Here is an 18,215-nt window from a genome sequence, read left to right as displayed (position 1 = left end):
GTAAATGTTATTCATTTATTATGTTTGTTTTTTTAATATATTTTTTTATATCAAACAATTCTAAAGTGAATAATTATGGACTTAAATTTTTCACCAAATATGTATATTAGTTTTTTTAAGACGAAAAAAAATGTTCAACATAACTCTTGAGCTATTTACTTAGTGTACTTAAAGGTCTATTCCCACACAGCAGTGACCGTTCCGGGACTCCACAGTCTGTGAGTGTTCTAAACTACCCGTGTTTTTGTATACAATATTATGTTATACAAACCTGCAGTGTTCTCTTTTGTTTTATGATATAATTTATATCTAATTTACATTTTAAGTTATTACATTTAATTCTATTTTTACATTAAGAAACTGTATATTATTTTATGAACTCAACTCATCCGCATACAAGCTATTGCGTTTAGGATGAGTTTGCAACTATTGTCTGTAGTATGTGCTATTATTTATTTGAAAATTGTAAATTTTTTTTGGGGTTACAATAAATAAATGTATTATTATTATTTTTAAATATTTTATAAATATTTAAAAAATTATACTTCTTTTAGTTTTTTTCTATTTACATATAATAACTAGTGTTTGATAATTTCATGAAATTTTAAATAATGAAATATTTCAAATGTGTGAAATATTTTAGTATTTTAATAAATTTTGTTTTATTTTTAAATAAGTTTTGTATTTACATATAATTGTAATTAACTACCTTCATAATTGTATGGTACCTATATGTATACCAAAACCTTTGGTATTATACATTTAAAATTGTATACAACATTTTTAAATTTTTTTATGTTTAAATGATACAAGTAGGTATATTGTATACCTACTAAATTCTTACATCACAATTTAGATCACTGAACATTATAAAGTTATCAATATTTATCATATTATATATTCTACTAATTATTAACTAATTAATCTTATGTATATAATTATAAATAGTTTTCTTCTTATAAACTTATACCTAAGTTATAACGTTTAGATAAGTATTACAGTAATAAAGTTTGACAATGTAATAAATATTATAAATATTATTTAGTTACAATAATAGGTACGATCATTGCATATCGTCAACGATAAGCCATTTCCTGGGAAAATAACCAAGTTTTGCTATAAATAGTCGAAAACAAGACCATAGTAATATGTCAATCGTAGCACTCTTATTCCATTAATGTCAATGATTGTATCTAGAATTCTTGGACTATATAAATATATAACTAATAATTAATAAATAACCATCATTAATATTTGTGTTAAAAAAAATTTCAATGTTTCACGTTTTTATGAAATATTTCATACATCAAACACTAATAATAACATTTTATTTGTGAGTAAAAAAGTTTGAAAATTCAATATCTACAATGCTCTTATGATTTGTTTATACAACAGACAAAAAATATTGAAAATATGCACAATAATTTTTAAGTATAAGCTTGTTATGTTAAAAATGTTTACAAAAATTGATATTCAAACCAAAAAAACCATATTTCATAATTAGGTATGATGTCAGTAATACATAAAACATTACATGTTAGGACTTGAAGCATTTTGTCAAAAAGTATATCATTATTATTATTATTATTATTATTTGTTTATTTATTTATTTTCGTGTATAGGCCTAATAATTTTTGTGGTTTATTATTTATTTTCAATTTTAGTTATTGGCGATTAAGACTTCGTTCAGCACATGTACAATGTTCACACTTTTTAGAATCTTCCCAAATATATTGGCACATGAAGTGCCTTCGTGTACCAGCCAAGTCAATGAAGGTTTTTTGACTCTGAATATCGCCATCTACTTTAAATCCATTGCAAATATTTGAACTATCAAATGTTTTTAATAACTCTTCTAATTCTGCAATACTACATATTTTTTCCCGTATAAATTTAAGTGCATCAATTTCTTTATCCATATTATGACATTTAATATTTAAGTTAATACCTACACAAACTCTTTTAAATATAAATGGAGTAGGTATTTTAGTTGGCTGTTTTTCTATTTTAATAGAGTAATAAGAAAACATTGTGAGTTGTTTTTCATTAACATGTGTACTCCAGCCTTTAGGAATAACTACATTAGTTATGTTTTCTTGATTAATAAGATTATTAGTTTTTTTAATATTATCTAGATTATTCTCAATAAAGGTGGTCTTCTATGTTTTAAAGGCCTTGATAATTTTTTTGGACAATTTGGGAAAATAGATGGAATTTTTTATGGTGCCTGTGGGGGACAAACCATTAATAAATAAATTATAAATACCTATCTAATATTACTCACAAAAATTTGATTTTAAAATAAATAGATGAATCACTAGTAAAGAATCTAGTTTTACAATTTATGTACATTAGGGGCACCATATCTTAATGAAATATAATTAAACTGATACTAAAATAAAAAGTTACTAAATGTTATTATACTATATATTTTATATATAATAGTCACAACTAAGCAGTGGTACAATACCTCTACGACAATTTTTTCATTCATGTCTGTCATCACTTTTGTCCTTATTATATTCATGAAAATGTAATTCACACACCACTTGCCTTGGTTTAATTACAAAATCTTTCCTTAGTATAGCTTTTTTCCACTGTTCAAGTTTAGCTGGATCTTTTGGGACAGTGTAAAAATAGTGTTTATTTACACAGGAATCATAACCAGATTTACATCCTAGTACAATGCATCTGTGTCCCGTCATACTAAATATTAAATAAATATAAATTAATTAAACTATAAGCTATATAGTAAATGTTCACATATTTTTAATTTCGGATGTCTGATGTTATGTATTGTTATTGGTTGTAGCGATTTTGTTGGGCGCACGCATATAAGGCGCTCATAGTGGAATTTCTCTATTATGGCAACGATAACCAAATCATAATTTTATATGAACAGGATATTAGCGGTATTCGGAAAAGAAAGCCCCGATATCAAAATACGGTAAAAAAGCCCCGTACTAACTAAATTCATAACGCATTTTCATTATAGTATACATTTTATAATTTAATAATTGTATATAGGTAATCTAACCTTTTTTGGACATAGGTATATTCTATAACCATATATTTATGTAAAGTATATAATTTTACATCATAATAATATTTAATGAAATAATACACCAAATATTTATTTAACTATAGATATAAATATACATTTGATATATAAAAGATTAAAGTATAGTAGGGTAATAAAAGTAATTGACATATGACTTTATCTTAAAAACTATGAAGGTGTTATATTTTATTGTAGAATCTATCTGGAAACTAGTCTCTGATTCGTAATAATAATAAAATGATTTATGGTTTATGTTATATGATTTTTTAACTGATATAATTAGTTATTGTTTAATGTCATATACTAGATGTAATTTTTTTATGGTTACCTTTTAATAATATAAATGTATTGTCTAGTATAATAAATATTAAATTAGATACATACCTAATAATATAATAATTAATTTAATAATTAATGAAAAACAATTGTTACTAAACTAGTATTTTAGAATATTATATATTTTATGGTTATAGATATTATATTAAAGAAGTGTTAGGTACATAATTGATCATAATATAATGATTATATTTCATTATGTAAATCATAATGAAAAAGGTGGGTAAGTGGATGTCGCTCTGCTGTACAGTAAGTTGTAACTGTAACAAGTGGGTCACTGTAATCATTACAGTGTAATGGATGGTGTTAATTTTGAATTCAATGATATAATATCATTGTATAAGAAAAACGATTCTGAGCGAAAACAGTCAGTCAGCCTATGATATTACCAAGTATATTTGATGATATTTACGTGGAGCCTTGTTTTAAATTTTCAATCCTTAGCCATAAAAGTTAAACATTTTATACATTTTTAACTACAAAATAATTAATAAATTATAAATTTGATAAATGTTGTCAAAATTTGAACTTTAAATGCTTATAAAAAAAAAATCGTGCCTATGTATTTTTAATATTTTTCAACTGCTATTAGAACGATATATCAGGAGCCTTATATTAAATTTTCACGCTTTTTTACCCAACAAATAAAATTTTATTGATATTTATAGAAAAAAAAACTAAAAAAATTGAAAACTGACAATGTCCGTAAACAGCTCAAAAAGAGTCAAAATATTTTATAAATTTTATGGTATATAGAAAATGCTAATATAAACATTCAGTGAAATTTTCAAGTATCTACAGTCATTCGTTTTTTAATTACAATAAAATAAGAAAATCGTTACATGAGAAATCAAGTGAATATCAAATGTTGTAAAAATATAAATTTCAGACGCTCATAAAAATGTTTACTTTTGACCCCCCAAAGTACCAACTAGATTCACTTTCAGAAAAGTTACTGTTGAAGAAAATCCAAGCACTTTTACTGTCCTAAAAGGTGATGACGGACACAAAAAAAAAATAAAAAAAAACACACATCATTGTAAAATCAATACATTCATCGCTTCGCTCAGAATCTAAGAGAATGTATTTAGTTGGTACTGGGCTTTTTTTTTCCAATGAATGTTGTCCGGGGCTTTTTTTTCATAGATTCATATTAGCAGAGATCACCCTCGTGTACGTGGTAATACGGTGACTCGCGGCGATTTGCTTACATCATGTTATCATGTGATAATACTACACGCTTAAGTCCACATACATCTATATCTATATATATATATCTGTGCTTAAATCATTGTATATGATCAGCTAAGACCACACGGATATCTTATCTTATCTCCATGTCATACTATGGCCTAATGGCCTATGAGCGCTCACAGGCCATAGATAATATAAGAATTATATTATCTATGTCACAGGCAGGCCTCTAGACGAACGCGAATATTGATGGTTAGATTTCGAACCACGGACCAAGATATAATATTAGTCCGTGATCGAACTCTTGATTAAGATTTTCAATTATAATTTCTTATCACAGGACCCAACGCCAGGTCCCCATTCCTCGTGGTTTATAGATTATAGTCTAGATTATAATATAAAAACCTTGCACATCCCTGGCGTGAGCGCAAGTTGTATTGATATCAATAAGCGTTAGGACGTTATCAGTTATCATTACGCCGGTAAGCCGGATATCAATTTGTATTCTTTTTGTTTTTGTATTAGTTACGTTTATTTCACAACTTTTTAACCAACTATTATAATATTGTAATGTAATGTATTATTATACTGTCAATTATCCAAGTGTTAACTTTTAATTTATTCATTTCAACATTTTGAAATGGATAAACGCGAGTTATTTGTACTTGCTATGCAGCATATTGGGAATATTATATTTTCCTCCTCGTCTGAGGAAAGTGACAATGATCGTGAAATGTTAGAGCTGGCAGTCTGTGTGACCGATAGAAAAGAAGTATAGGTAACAGACATATTAATTATGATTTGCTATTAATATTTTATAGGTAAGTCTGTGAAAGATTTTATGTTAGCCGATCCTCTGCATTGAAAGCTGTAAGAAGAGTTACTCATTCTTTGCCAAATTTGGCTCCACAGTTTATTGTTTGGCCAGACACAGCTAAATATGTCGATATTCATGTCTAAAATTTATAAAATTTAAAATTAAAAACTACGACAAGTCAGTTACTTATGGTAAAAACTAAAAGCAATTTATAATTTAAAGTTTATACTACAGATTAATGATTATATGTGAACATTGTATATGATCTGTGTTAATACTTCATAATTCTAACGACGAATGCGTCAATACGTCTTGTATTTTACCTACCACTTTATGAATTTGATGGACTACAATTTGATGTAACTGCATGCAATTCATGAGTATTTAAAATAACGAATATTCAGTTATCACATAATTGAAATCTAAACAAATCTCCTCACTAAAGATTAAATACGGTCTGATTCAAGATTCAAGATTCATACGTCCTCAAGTATGTTGTATCCATTCTTTATTAATTATTATCTTAAGTCGTGGTTAAAACTAATCTAACCTTTTTTTAATTTTAAAAGTCACCGTGCCTCGCTTGTTAGTCAAGACGTATTGTATACCCGTTCACTTATCCAAAGTCGCAAAACAACTGTTTCGAATGAGGAAACCGATAAAATAAAGTGAGCTTCAGCGGGCGTTGAAATGGATGCTGACCAAAATTAAATTTCAATAATCTTTTAGTGTTTTCATATATTAGGTGTCAATAAAAGGCAATAGTAAGTTTTTACACAACATGAAAGTAAGTTGCTATCAAGCGTTGATAAGGAAAACATATTGCGTGCTGGCAGGACACCTTCGGACATGCCGTGAGTGTTTGGACGATGACTGTTGTATTGCTCATATTTGTGTTTAAAATATTCTCATATTTTTTTGTATAGCTGTAAGATGGATGGAGAAATTTCAAAACCTGAAAAGTCGTTTGACGGTACTGTAGAAAGATTTAAAGATACATCTTCTGGTGCTAAAATGGATTTATCGTTGAACTTGAAATTCTTTTCTGAATAACCATCTTCTGAAGGTTGGTAAGTATTTACAAATATTCAATGGAATCAGATAAATTCTATCTTTTTTATGCATGTATTTTTTATAGCTGAAAAAAATTTAGAAGCGATGCATGAATGAAAAGTTCTATTAGAATTATTGAAAGATTGTCGACAAATAAAAACAAAAGTTACTGCTTTAAGAAATCTGAATTTATTGCTCAAGTTATTGCTTAACGAAACTACTCATCAATTAACCAAATTTAAGGTAATTCATTGTTTCTGGTATTTTACCTAACTAACAGAGTGTCACGAGGCTATACAAACTTCTATTTTTAAATGAGAATTTCCTTTTTTACTGCAAATTAATTAGCAGATGATGTTCTTGTAAACGTAGATGTATGTAAATCAAAATTCTAATGAGAAATGCTGAATTATTAAAATGTTTATACTAAGGATAATAATCCTTAAATACGGTTTTACGCTAAAAAACTATAAGTACCTACCTAATATTTGACGTAGTACGTACGTATTCACTATTCAGTATACCTACCTACTTAATAATTTTAACAAATAAATTATCTTGATAAATCAATAGTAATTAGTACTAACTACTAACATTTTCAAATCTACTTAGCCAATTCCCATGTACGTATTATTCTTAGTACACAAAGTTATATAACTCAAAAACTACTAGTTCAAATTTTGATTTAGATGCATCAAAGTTCTCAAAAAAAAAAATATCTGCTGATTAATTAAAATTAAAAAAGAGAATTCCTTTTTGAAAAACAGAAGTTTGTATAATAACAACATCATCCTTAAATAGTATCTAAAATCTAAAGTATTTAAAAATTCTGAAAATCAGAATTTGAATACAATATGTACAATTTAAGTAAAAAAAAAGGGTAAGCATACTTTAAAAATAACTGTATAATTTTAACGCTAAGCGTAACGAGAAGAATCATTCGTTTAAGGGGCTTTGCTATAGCATTGTTTTAAAGAGAATCATTTAGGCAATTTCTAATCTCGCCGTCGCCACCCGAGATCTATGTGTTAGTCGTAAATGATTATTAGTGTGTGTGGCGTCAATGCGGGTCAACATTTCAGTAAATATTGTGATCATGAAAAAAATTTTATTTTTCACTCCAACATTCAATTCTAATTCCAACAATACGTTGCAACGATTACCTCGACTTGCGTTCTGACAAAATGTTCTTTTTTTTCCACAAAATATACAAGGGATCGATCGAGGCACATTTTTAAAATTGTATTAGTTAATTAAATATTTAAGTTGAAAATTCTAAATTCTTTTGATTTTTTTACAATATTTATTGCAATTGAAATTACAAAAATTAAAAATGTCGCTCGATTGTTACCTTGTATATATTACGGACAATCCAAATATTTTTTCAGAATGAAAATAGTGATAATTGTTGACACGTATGGTTAGAATTAGAAACGGTAGTTTTTGATAAAAAAAAAAAAAAAAGACCCCTTAATAATAAACTATGAAATTTTTGAAATATTTGAAAATGCAAAATAATAATCTATTATTATTAATTCACAAAAACAAAACCATGAAAAACTTTCAAAAGTAAAATCCTATTTTCTACATTGTTTTATACTTATAAAAATATAAATATATATTTAGGTATAATTAGATGTATAGTATTGTATATAATACATATTTTTGTATGCTACATTTTCATGATTGCTGCAGGGTCAGATAAGAGGGGCCCTTGTCTGATTGTTTTTAAGAATAGATATAAAAGTAACGTAACTTAAATTGCAGTAACTAAATTAATCCAAAAAAAACCTCTTCCTACTTATTACTTGACACTTGTACTATTATAGTGATCGGCTCACACTTTAATAGGCAAGTATCTGAACCCTGTAAAGAAATATTGCGTGCGGTTAAATATATTGATAATTACTTTACGGGGTCCTTACTACCTATATATACCAGGCTCACGCGGAGCAAATAAAAAAATTTTTGAGAAACTAAAACAACGAAGGGGCTGCTTTCGGGGTCAAGCGGCCATGGCGAGGCAGTCACTGTGCACAATATAATAAATGTATAATAGTACCTACCTATGTTAATTATTTATTATGCTTTTAAATATCAAATTTATTTGTATTGACTTGTAATACCTAACGAAATTGAAAATAATAGATAATAAATAGCTTCATTTTGCACAATTCTGATATCAATCAATTTCGTCATTCCACTTCTTAGTTTCAAAATGGATTTGTTTTTTGGTTTGCAGTTGATTACAATACATTATATACAATCAATAAAGATGGGTCAATTTGAAAGTACAAATCGCACATACAACAGCAATGATGAGCTTATTATTGCATTAATTAAGAGAAAGTATATACACTCAATTAATGTGGAAAAATTGTTTACAAGTGTCAACCAAGGATTGTATTATATCAATGATAATAAAGTAAACGCCTATAAAGACACGGACTGGCAATTGGGAGATGTTCATTTATCTTCACCAAGAGATTATGCTACTGTTTTATAATGTTTGGATCTCCACAAGGGTCATAAGTTTTTAAACATTGGTTCTGGAATAGGGTATTTTAGTACTCTAGCCGGCCTTTTATTGGGTAAGCTTTATCTCAATATGTTTTCATTGTATTCTAAATCCAATAATACTTTTTAAAGTTTAAATTGACTGACAACATTTTTCCTTATTTTTTATAGGTGTTAATGGAGTTAACCATGGCATTGAAATTCATAGTTCCTCGATAGATATTGCATATCAAAAGTTGGAAGTATTTAAACAAAATTCTGCAGCAATTGATTATTTTGAATTTTTTGAACCAGTATTCATCAAAGGTTTAATATACTTTATTAATATTAATTAAACAAGCAGGGCTGGATGTAAGCAAATACTATAGATTAGAATACGGGAAGCTCTTAGATTTGCTAGGGGACACTGTAACGCTCAATATTATAGTAGGTTGCCTATATTATAAGCCCCTTAATTTTTCTTTTTTAGACACTGATAACTATTTTATTAGTACAAAAGAACAACTACTTAGCTTTTTTCTAATTTTTAAATTAGGTCCAATAGTCCATTAGCCTTTAGGTACTTAATATTATAGTGTTATTAGTGTGAAAATATAGAAATATATACATAGTTTATAATAAAACGTGCAATGCATCATTACCATTTACCTGTATCAAATGTATTGCTGTATGGATTGTGGACACTGGATTACTAAAACAAGATTTATTTCATAGAGTAATACTTGATGGTTAGCTTATTGTTTTTACAATAATTTGATACAGTTCTACACGGTTATACGGGTCTTAAGTTTTAAACATTTTAATCATATCGATAATTGTGAAAAAATAATTATATAATTATCATAAAATATTGATTATACTAACTAAAAAATATGTACAGTGAGAAATGCGTGACATAATGATTAATACAAAATATTACTAAAACAATATAAAAAATAAAACGCGAAGACCAAACATCAGCTACTGCAGTCGAATCTCCTGTGACACAAGGTACCACCTTTTTTTACATTTTACTTGCTATCATGTTAATTTCTGCCCTATTAACCACTTGCATTATTTCAAATAAATTTATGACAACATTTTTACATAATATTTTTATATTACAGTAGAGAGTATGGATGAACAAAAACACGAAGACCAAACATCAGTTGCAGTCGAATATCCTGTGTTACAAGGTACCACCTTTTTTTACATTTTACTTGCTATCATGTTAATTTCTGCCCTATTAACCACTTGCATTATTTCCAATAAATTTATGACAATATTTTGACATAATATTTTTATATTACAGTAGAGAGTATGGATGAACAAAAACACGAAGACCAAACATCAGTTGCAGTCGAATATCCTGTGTTACAAGGTACCACCTTTTTTTACATTTTACTTGCTATCATATTAATTTCTGCCCTATTAACCACTTGCATTATTTCCAATAAATTTATGACAATATTTTGACATAATATTTTTATATTACAGTAGAGAGTATGGATGAACAAAAACACGAAGACCAAACATCAGTTGCAGTCGAATATCCTGTTTTACAAGGTACCACCTTTTTTTACATTTTACTTGCTATCATGTTAATTTCTGCCCTATTAACCACTTGCATTATTTCCAATAAATTTATGACAATATTTTGACATGATATTTTTATATTACAGTAGAGAGTATGGATGAACAAAAACACGAAGACCAAACATCAGTTGCAGTCGAATATCCTGTGTTACAAGGTACCACCTTTTTTTACATTTTACTTGCTATCATATTAATTTCTGCCCTATTAACCACTTGCATTATTTCCAATAAATTTATGACAATATTTTGACATAATATTTTTATATTACAGTAGAGAGTATGGATGAACAAAAACACGAAGACCAAACATCAGTTGCAGTCGAATATCTTGTGTTACAAGGTACCACCTTTTTTTACATTTTACTTGCTATCATGTTAATTTCTGCCCTCTTAACCACTTGCATTATTTCCAATAAATTTATGACAATATTTTGACATGATATTTTTATATTACAGTAGAGAGTATGGATGAACAAAAACACGAAGACCAAACATCAGTTGCAGTCGAATATCCTGTGTTACAAGGTACCACCTTTTTTTACATTTTACTTGCTATCATATTAATTTCTGCCCTATTAACCACTTGCATTATTTCCAATAAATTTATGACAATATTTTGACATAATATTTTTATATTACAGTAGAGAGTATGGATGAACAAAAACACGAAGACCAAACATCAGTTGCAGTCAAATCTCCTGTGACCCAAGGTACCACCTTTTTTTACATTTACTTGCTATTATATTAATTTCTGCCCTATTAACCACTTGCATTATTTCAAATAAATTTATGACAACATTTTTACATAATATTTTTATATTACAGTAGAGAGTATTGATGAACAAAAACACGAAGACCAAACATCAGCTGCAATCAAATCTCCTGTGACACAAGGTACCACCTTTTTTTACATTTACTTGCTATTATGTTAATTTCTGCCCTATTAACCACGTTCAAAGGAACATAAAAATTAAGAATTAAATAAATTTATAAATCAAACAATATTGTACTTTATTAAAATATCATTAAAACTGTTACAGCCATTACACAATGTATTCATATTTCATAGTAAGTTGAGTCTTCAATTTAATTTATTATGTCATAAGAAATGCAGTGTTTATATACATTTTGATCTATTTATCCGTTTGTGTTAGGTTTATCTCATGATTCATTGATATGTAAATGATATTGGTGTACAATTTTCAAACGCATACAAAATAAAATAAACTAGTTAATTATTTTTAGTTAATAAATAATCGTTGTTACTTACCTAAATTACTAATTGAATGAATATCAATGTGTATAAATAGTACTTCAGAGACAATGTAGACATTTTGTCAGTGTTATATGAAATGAGAATTAAATAGATGTAAAAAATAAAATAAAATATAATAATTAATAAAGCTTAGACAATTCGCTTAAAAATCAGTTATATAAAGCGTAATGCGCGGCGTAAAGTTACTCATCATTAATTTCAGGAACAGGAAACATGATTGTGTAGTCTTTGGCGGGCAAGTGGATAGGTAACTGGGCAAACTAGGTAAAATGGTAGTTTTGGGTTACAGTAGAAAGCGAGTATTAAGCTAGAACTAGAAGTTATCATTCTAATAAAAGCATAAAGCTTCATATACTAAAACATAAAAGTATTTAATAGTAGATGATTTACTTGTTTCATCCTTAAAATTTGAAGGTTGAACTAATTCACTATATTGTGTGTTCTCATCGACTAAATAGGACACTAAAATGTAAAATAACAAATTAGTTCAAATAGTAATTTTTTAAATATTTAACTAGAGTAGAGTTAATTAAATTTACCGCCAAGATCTTCATCATTGTTGATATTATTTTCAGAGTCAATTATTGTTAAACCAATTGAAGACTTGGATATTAAACTACATGAAGTATCTTCAGGTTGCTGTAAGTTTTTATCTGAAGTTAAAATAATTATTATTAGTTATTAATTTAAAATGTTTTAAACAGTTATATTTAATTTTTAAGTAATCACCAAAATTGTCATAATGTTGCATAACATTTTATTAACTTTTGGACTTAATACTTTCGGTTGTTGACTGAACGGTCTATCATCAACTGAAAAGAAGATTGTTTTGTTGATTTAGTAATAATATTTATTTAAGGACATTAAAGATCTCTTGTTAATTACAACGTGTGTTATTCAGCATTTTCTTTAATAACGGACTCAAAACATTTGGACGCCAAATTGATGTTGTATCCTGCTTATCCAACACAGTCTTGTTACAATACACAGAAGTAGGTAGATTTAATGACAGAATCGCACCTTTATACAATAATCTGCATAATTAATAATTATTGATTTGAATCTTGTTAATAATTGTCTTAAAATAACCAAGTATAATATACAGACATTCTATTTCCAACATCGTTCCAAATTGAATAGTCTTGATTTGTAAAGTGTGTTGAACATATCACCTTGTATTTTACTGAGTCCAGTCCCTTTTGTTCAAAACTATTAATAATAGTAAGTTACCTTTTTAAAATTGAGTCACTTTAAGTCACTTATGTCATTTATTTGCAAAATTTACCAAAATTCCAATTACTTTTTACAAGTAAAAAATTAACGCGTTTGTAATTTTATATTTTTATTCTGATTTTATTTTGTTTAAATAAAAATTTGGCATTATTGTTATTATTATCTCAATTAAAATAAAGAAAGTTCCTAAACAATGATCTTGAGTATTATTATGTATTATAGACATTATTAATTTAAAATGTAATAAGATTTAATTATTTGGTTTATTTGTGTTTATTATAATCATTATTTGCTGTAATTTCTACACAAATAAACAGTGGCACCTACACGGGGTACAAATTCCAGTTTTTCCTTAATTTTATTTTGTTTTTCCCGGCGCTTTTTAAAACTATTGGGAATTTTAAATTTTGACCACCCGAATGTACCAACTAGATTTACGTTCCCGAGGTACAAGATACTTTTAAAGAAAATCGAAGCAGTTGTACTGCCCCAAAAGATCAAGACCAACACAAAAAAAATAAAAAAACACATAACGTCGTAGTCATTGCTCAGAATCTAAAATTTGTTTGAATTTCTAACTCAAAATAATTTGCAAGTTTTCGTGATTTTGATAAAAATATGTCAACATTTTTACTTCAGACACTCATAAAAAAAATATTGAAGATTTACACTCAATTATTTGTGTTTTGACGGAGAGAACATTTTTTTTATTGACAGTAACTAAAAAAAATCAAAATCAAAATTTTCTTAATATTTCAAATAATAGTGGGCATTTTTAAATTCTTCCTGAAAAAATAGATGGTTTAATAGTTACCTATCTGGATATAAAAAACTGGTTTTATCTGTTTAATTAATATCACATTAATGGATTTATATTATATAAAATTATATATTTTAGTATCGAAATATTTTAAGAATTAAAAAAATGCATTTAGTAGTCCCTGACTTTTTATAGGTACCAATTTAATTGTAAAACACAGATATTATTCAACACTTGATTTTCATTGAGAAATAATTAATATTCCAAACAAAAAATTAAGAAAAAACTAGGATTTTTATGTAATACCAAGTTTTGGTGCAACTAGAAACCAATACGGCAGTTCCGTGAATATTTTAATTTTTCATCTAATGTTTTAATGTTTGTATTACCATTTTCTGTACAACATTACATTTTAAAAATATTTTGACATAAGAAAATTTGGATTTTTATTAGTTTTTTTTTATTGTCGATAAAAAATTTTTCGCTTGATAAAAATACTTTGACATTTAATAAAGAGTTTCTTATAACTTGCTGCTAATGTAAATTTAAAACAATTTAGCACAAATCCACAATCATTTTTTATGAACATCTGAAGCATCTGAAGTCAAAATCATGAATATTTGCAAATTATTTTGCGTTAGAAATTCATAAAAAATTTTCCATATCTTATATTTGAAAATTTAAAACAAGATTTCTTATAAGTTTTCCTACTTGTAACCAATTTAAACATTTTTGCTGGAAAGTCAAACTAAATTCTATGAGCGTTTGAAGTTCAAATTTATTTGTCCTTTTGTTTTCTTTGTAAATTATTAAATTCTCAACGAAGGATTTTCTTATTTTGTTGTAATACAAAATCGAATAACCGTATATACTTAATTTGTCAAATGTTTATTTTGTCATTTTCTATACATTTTAACATTTTCATAGTGTATTTTGACTCGTTTGAACTATTTGTAGGCATTCAAATATTTTAATTTTTAGTTTTTTTTTCAATAACATTTTTATTAGTTCAAAATTTTGAAAATGTAATACAAGTTTTCTCATAAGTAGTTTATTCTGTCACCAAAAAATCTAATACATATATAAAAATTTATAAACATAGTTTTTTTTTTTTTATTGCTATTTAAAGTTGAAATTTGAACGAAATTAAATATTTAAACGAAGAATAACGATCTTAGTTATTTTGTTGTAATTCAAAAACATTATTATAACTGATAGACTAGGGCTGTTCGGTTATTTCGATTAATCGATTATTACAATGGTTATTTTTTTCATCAATTATTTTACTGTTTTTATAAAATGCGAGTAATTGCCAAATAATCGAAATTCGATTAATAAATTAATCGAATTTCCAATTAATCAAATAATTGAATTTCTATTAATCAAATAATAATAATATAAATAGTATGTTATATTTATATAATATAAAAGTAGACATATTCTATATGTCATCCTGCAAATATTGTTTAAAATTGTGTAGAACTTAAGGAATCAATTTATCCATTTTAAAAAAATCAATTAATCGGTTAATCAGTCATTATAATAATCAATTAATCGGTTATCGATTAATCTGTCGACAAAAAATCGATTTTTGGTTTGATTATTAATTTTTGATTAATCGTAATAATCAAATAAAACGTGAAATTAATAATTGAGTGGTAAAAATAGTAATATAACAGCTCTATGACAGACCAGCTCAGAACCGTTTTTCGATACGATGATATTTTATCATTGAATTCAAATTTAATATCGTTCATTACAGTGGTCCGATTGTGACCTACTGTACAGCAGAGTGGTATCCACCTTTTCAATCATAGATATTTTTTAATATTTTTTGTAAATCTATAGCCTGCAGTGCTCGAATTAGGGGGGCGGGGTACGGTACAATTTAATGCCTAAAATAATTTTTATTAAAATTTGGAGTGGATCTAAATTGTTGTCAAAGACCTAATGAATACCTAATGAATTTTACATTTTTTAATATAAAAATATTTTTTATCCTTTCCATGGTTTCGACTAGGAGTGTTCAACCTTTTTGACTCGCGATCCACTGTTTTTGTAACAATATTTTCACGACTCGTGTTAACTTTGTAGGTCATGAAAGGAAAAAAAACTTTAGCTGCTAGTTTTGCGTAATAATCCGTACATAAGTGTGCCCAAAACATTCCCAAAAAAATATCAATAAACATTTGTTTAAGTTTGGGATTACAAGCAAGCTCAATTTATTGATTTATCTCAGTAGACATTTTAACTGTTATTATATCTACTGTAAAATATGGTTCTTCAATTCATTCATAATTTAGAAGAATAATGCAAATTTTTGAATGGATTTTTACTTTGATGTATCAAATATGATATGGGAAATATGATATGGGGATATACATTTCCCCAGTAATTTTCTGGAGTGTAAAGAAAAACTATCTAATAAACCATATTATGTGTCTGGAATTTTTATTTTTGCAAAATGAAACAAATTTTAACTTTACTCTAAGGTAAGTTACTTTTTTTTCATAGGTAACTCAACTTAACGAGTTAACGAAAAAAAATACGAGTAACTTTTAACTTCACTTAACTTCATTATTTAAAAATAACTTAACTTAACGAGTTAAAAAAATCGTTAACTTGCCCAGCTTTGCTAGTAGCTGTTAGGTAGTAACCTAATAAGTAATAGTATATATGTATTATGTATATTATTCACTTATAAGTTATAACGTATGACTTATAGTATATTTTATAATATCATTAATAGTCTACACGCTGTACACTATATTGACTATAGAGTATAGAGTATAGTGTTAATTAAAAATAATCACTATTTTCTTAAGCATATTTATATCTTCCATTTCCTCTCCACGATGTATGTTAACGAATTAATTTAATCAAATTTAGTTTAATTTAAATATTCTAAATGCATAGTTATTAGATTACAACTTAAAAGGTTGTAGGTCGAAATTCCCATTTATTATACCGTCAAGGTGACTTTCTTTATTAACCAGTTTTAGTGATGCAGTGGAAATAATACGTTAGATTTAGTTAGTTGCTAATATAATTATTCATTGAGTAGGTATAATATATTTTGTAGGTAAATACATTCAACGGTAATAGGTATATAATTACGATTAAAAATATTATCTATTATAAAACCTTTAGGTATGACTGTATGAGATCATTAACGTGTATCTGTTGCGTCATTATTTTTATTTTTTTAAACGAGTTCTACGCGTGTTTGACCTTTCGAGTGATACATAACAACACTTACAACTAGTTAAAAAATATATATGCATTATAAAAAAAAGCTAGCGTTTGTATGGAAAATAAATCTCACAAGTCTGATTTAATATATTCATCCCTACATTTTGGTTCGGACCGCTTTCGAGTTACGGTGTAACTCAGTGTGAGGTGAAAGTAATCTTGGTTGTTATCGTTACGTAATATATAATATTGATTTTTGGGAAGTACACGCCCGCGTGCGTTCATCTGTGGAACGACTATCTCATCATCATGGCAACGGCACACCATTAGATTATTATTTTGTTCTCAGAACTTGTACCAAAAAACAAGAAATCCTTCTCAATTTTTTATCCTCTTGAATAATATTAAAATAGTATGTTAATGTAGTATTATGTCGTACTGTCATGAATACTATTATAAACAACTTATAATATTATTACAAACGAGATGCGTTTAACTGAATATATCATACATGCATAGTTTTCAATACTAGTCATAATAAAGATTATAATAAAGGATTACCACCAAATGCAGCGTGGGAATGTTCAGGAATAAATAATAATGTATTCAAAAAACATACAAGACACCCTATTTTTTACTTCGTGATACACTCATTTTTTTCACTGCATATGCAAAGTAAAAAAGGTGGGTAAGTGGATGTCGCTCTGCTGTACAGTAGATTACAAGTTGGTCACTTTAATGGACGGTGTATAAGAAAAACGATTCTGAGCGAAAACGGTCGGACAGCCTATTTACTATTTACTAATTATATTTTATGATATTATTGTGAATAAGGTCATTTATATATTTACCTTTTTATGTGGAACCTTGTTTTAAATTTTAAATCCTTAACTATAAAAGTTGAACATTTTATTAATTTTTAACTACAAAATAATTATTAAAATTAAATTTGATACATTTTGTCAAAATTCGAACTTTAAATGCTTCTAAAAAAAATTGTGCCTATGTATTTTTAATAATTTTTAACTGTTATTGTAACAATATATCAGGAGCCTTGCATTAAATTGTACGCTTTTTTACCCAAAATATAATATTATACAATTAATTCAACTTATAGGCTATAATAAATAATAAAAATATAAAATAACCAGACTCCGTTCAGAATCGTTTTTCTTATACAATTATATATCATTGAATTCAA

General features: G+C 26.8%; 1 protein-coding gene and 1 pseudogene across 1 annotated transcript; one reads left to right on the top strand and one right to left on the bottom strand.

Moving 5' to 3' along the window:
- Positions 1 to 798: 798 nt before the first annotated feature.
- LOC132946432 (uncharacterized) lies at positions 799 to 2,705 on the bottom strand (annotated as a pseudogene).
- Positions 2,706 to 5,178: 2,473 nt separating this feature from the next.
- LOC132947115 (uncharacterized) lies at positions 5,179 to 12,868 on the top strand. The gene is made up of 17 exons (XM_061017313.1): positions 5,179 to 5,369; positions 5,428 to 5,585; positions 5,643 to 5,898; positions 5,978 to 6,076; positions 6,154 to 6,262; positions 6,335 to 6,478; positions 6,547 to 6,704; positions 8,704 to 9,052; positions 9,150 to 9,284; positions 9,859 to 9,968; positions 10,085 to 10,153; positions 10,455 to 10,523; positions 11,010 to 11,078; positions 11,195 to 11,263; positions 11,379 to 11,447; positions 12,405 to 12,470; positions 12,731 to 12,868. The coding sequence occupies exons 11-17, from the start codon at positions 10,093 to 10,095 to the stop codon at positions 12,823 to 12,825; spliced, it is 498 nt and encodes a 165-aa protein (XP_060873296.1). The 5' UTR covers positions 5,179 to 5,369; positions 5,428 to 5,585; positions 5,643 to 5,898; positions 5,978 to 6,076; positions 6,154 to 6,262; positions 6,335 to 6,478; positions 6,547 to 6,704; positions 8,704 to 9,052; positions 9,150 to 9,284; positions 9,859 to 9,968; positions 10,085 to 10,092; the 3' UTR covers positions 12,826 to 12,868.
- The last annotated feature ends 5,347 nt before the right edge of the window (positions 12,869 to 18,215 follow it).

Source organism: Metopolophium dirhodum, chromosome 6, assembly GCF_019925205.1.
Source record: "Metopolophium dirhodum isolate CAU chromosome 6, ASM1992520v1, whole genome shotgun sequence".
In the NCBI taxonomy this organism is placed as follows: Eukaryota; Metazoa; Arthropoda; class Insecta; order Hemiptera; family Aphididae; genus Metopolophium; species Metopolophium dirhodum.
This window is presented reverse-complemented; position numbering and strand designations above follow the sequence as displayed.

What these genes read in the sequence shown, in the direction of transcription:
- LOC132947115 (XM_061017313.1), top strand. Translation starts at nt 10,093, where the DNA reads ATGGATGAACAAAAACACGAAGACCAAACATCAGTTGCAGTCGAATAT. An exon ending in CGAATATCCTGTGTTACAAG is followed by an intron (nt 11,079 to 11,194) that starts GTACCACCTTTT and finishes TTTATATTACAG; the next exon opens with TAGAGAGTATGGATGAACAA. An exon ending in CAAATCTCCTGTGACACAAG is followed by an intron (nt 11,448 to 12,404) that starts GTACCACCTTTT and finishes TATTATTTTCAG; the next exon opens with AGTCAATTATTGTTAAACCA.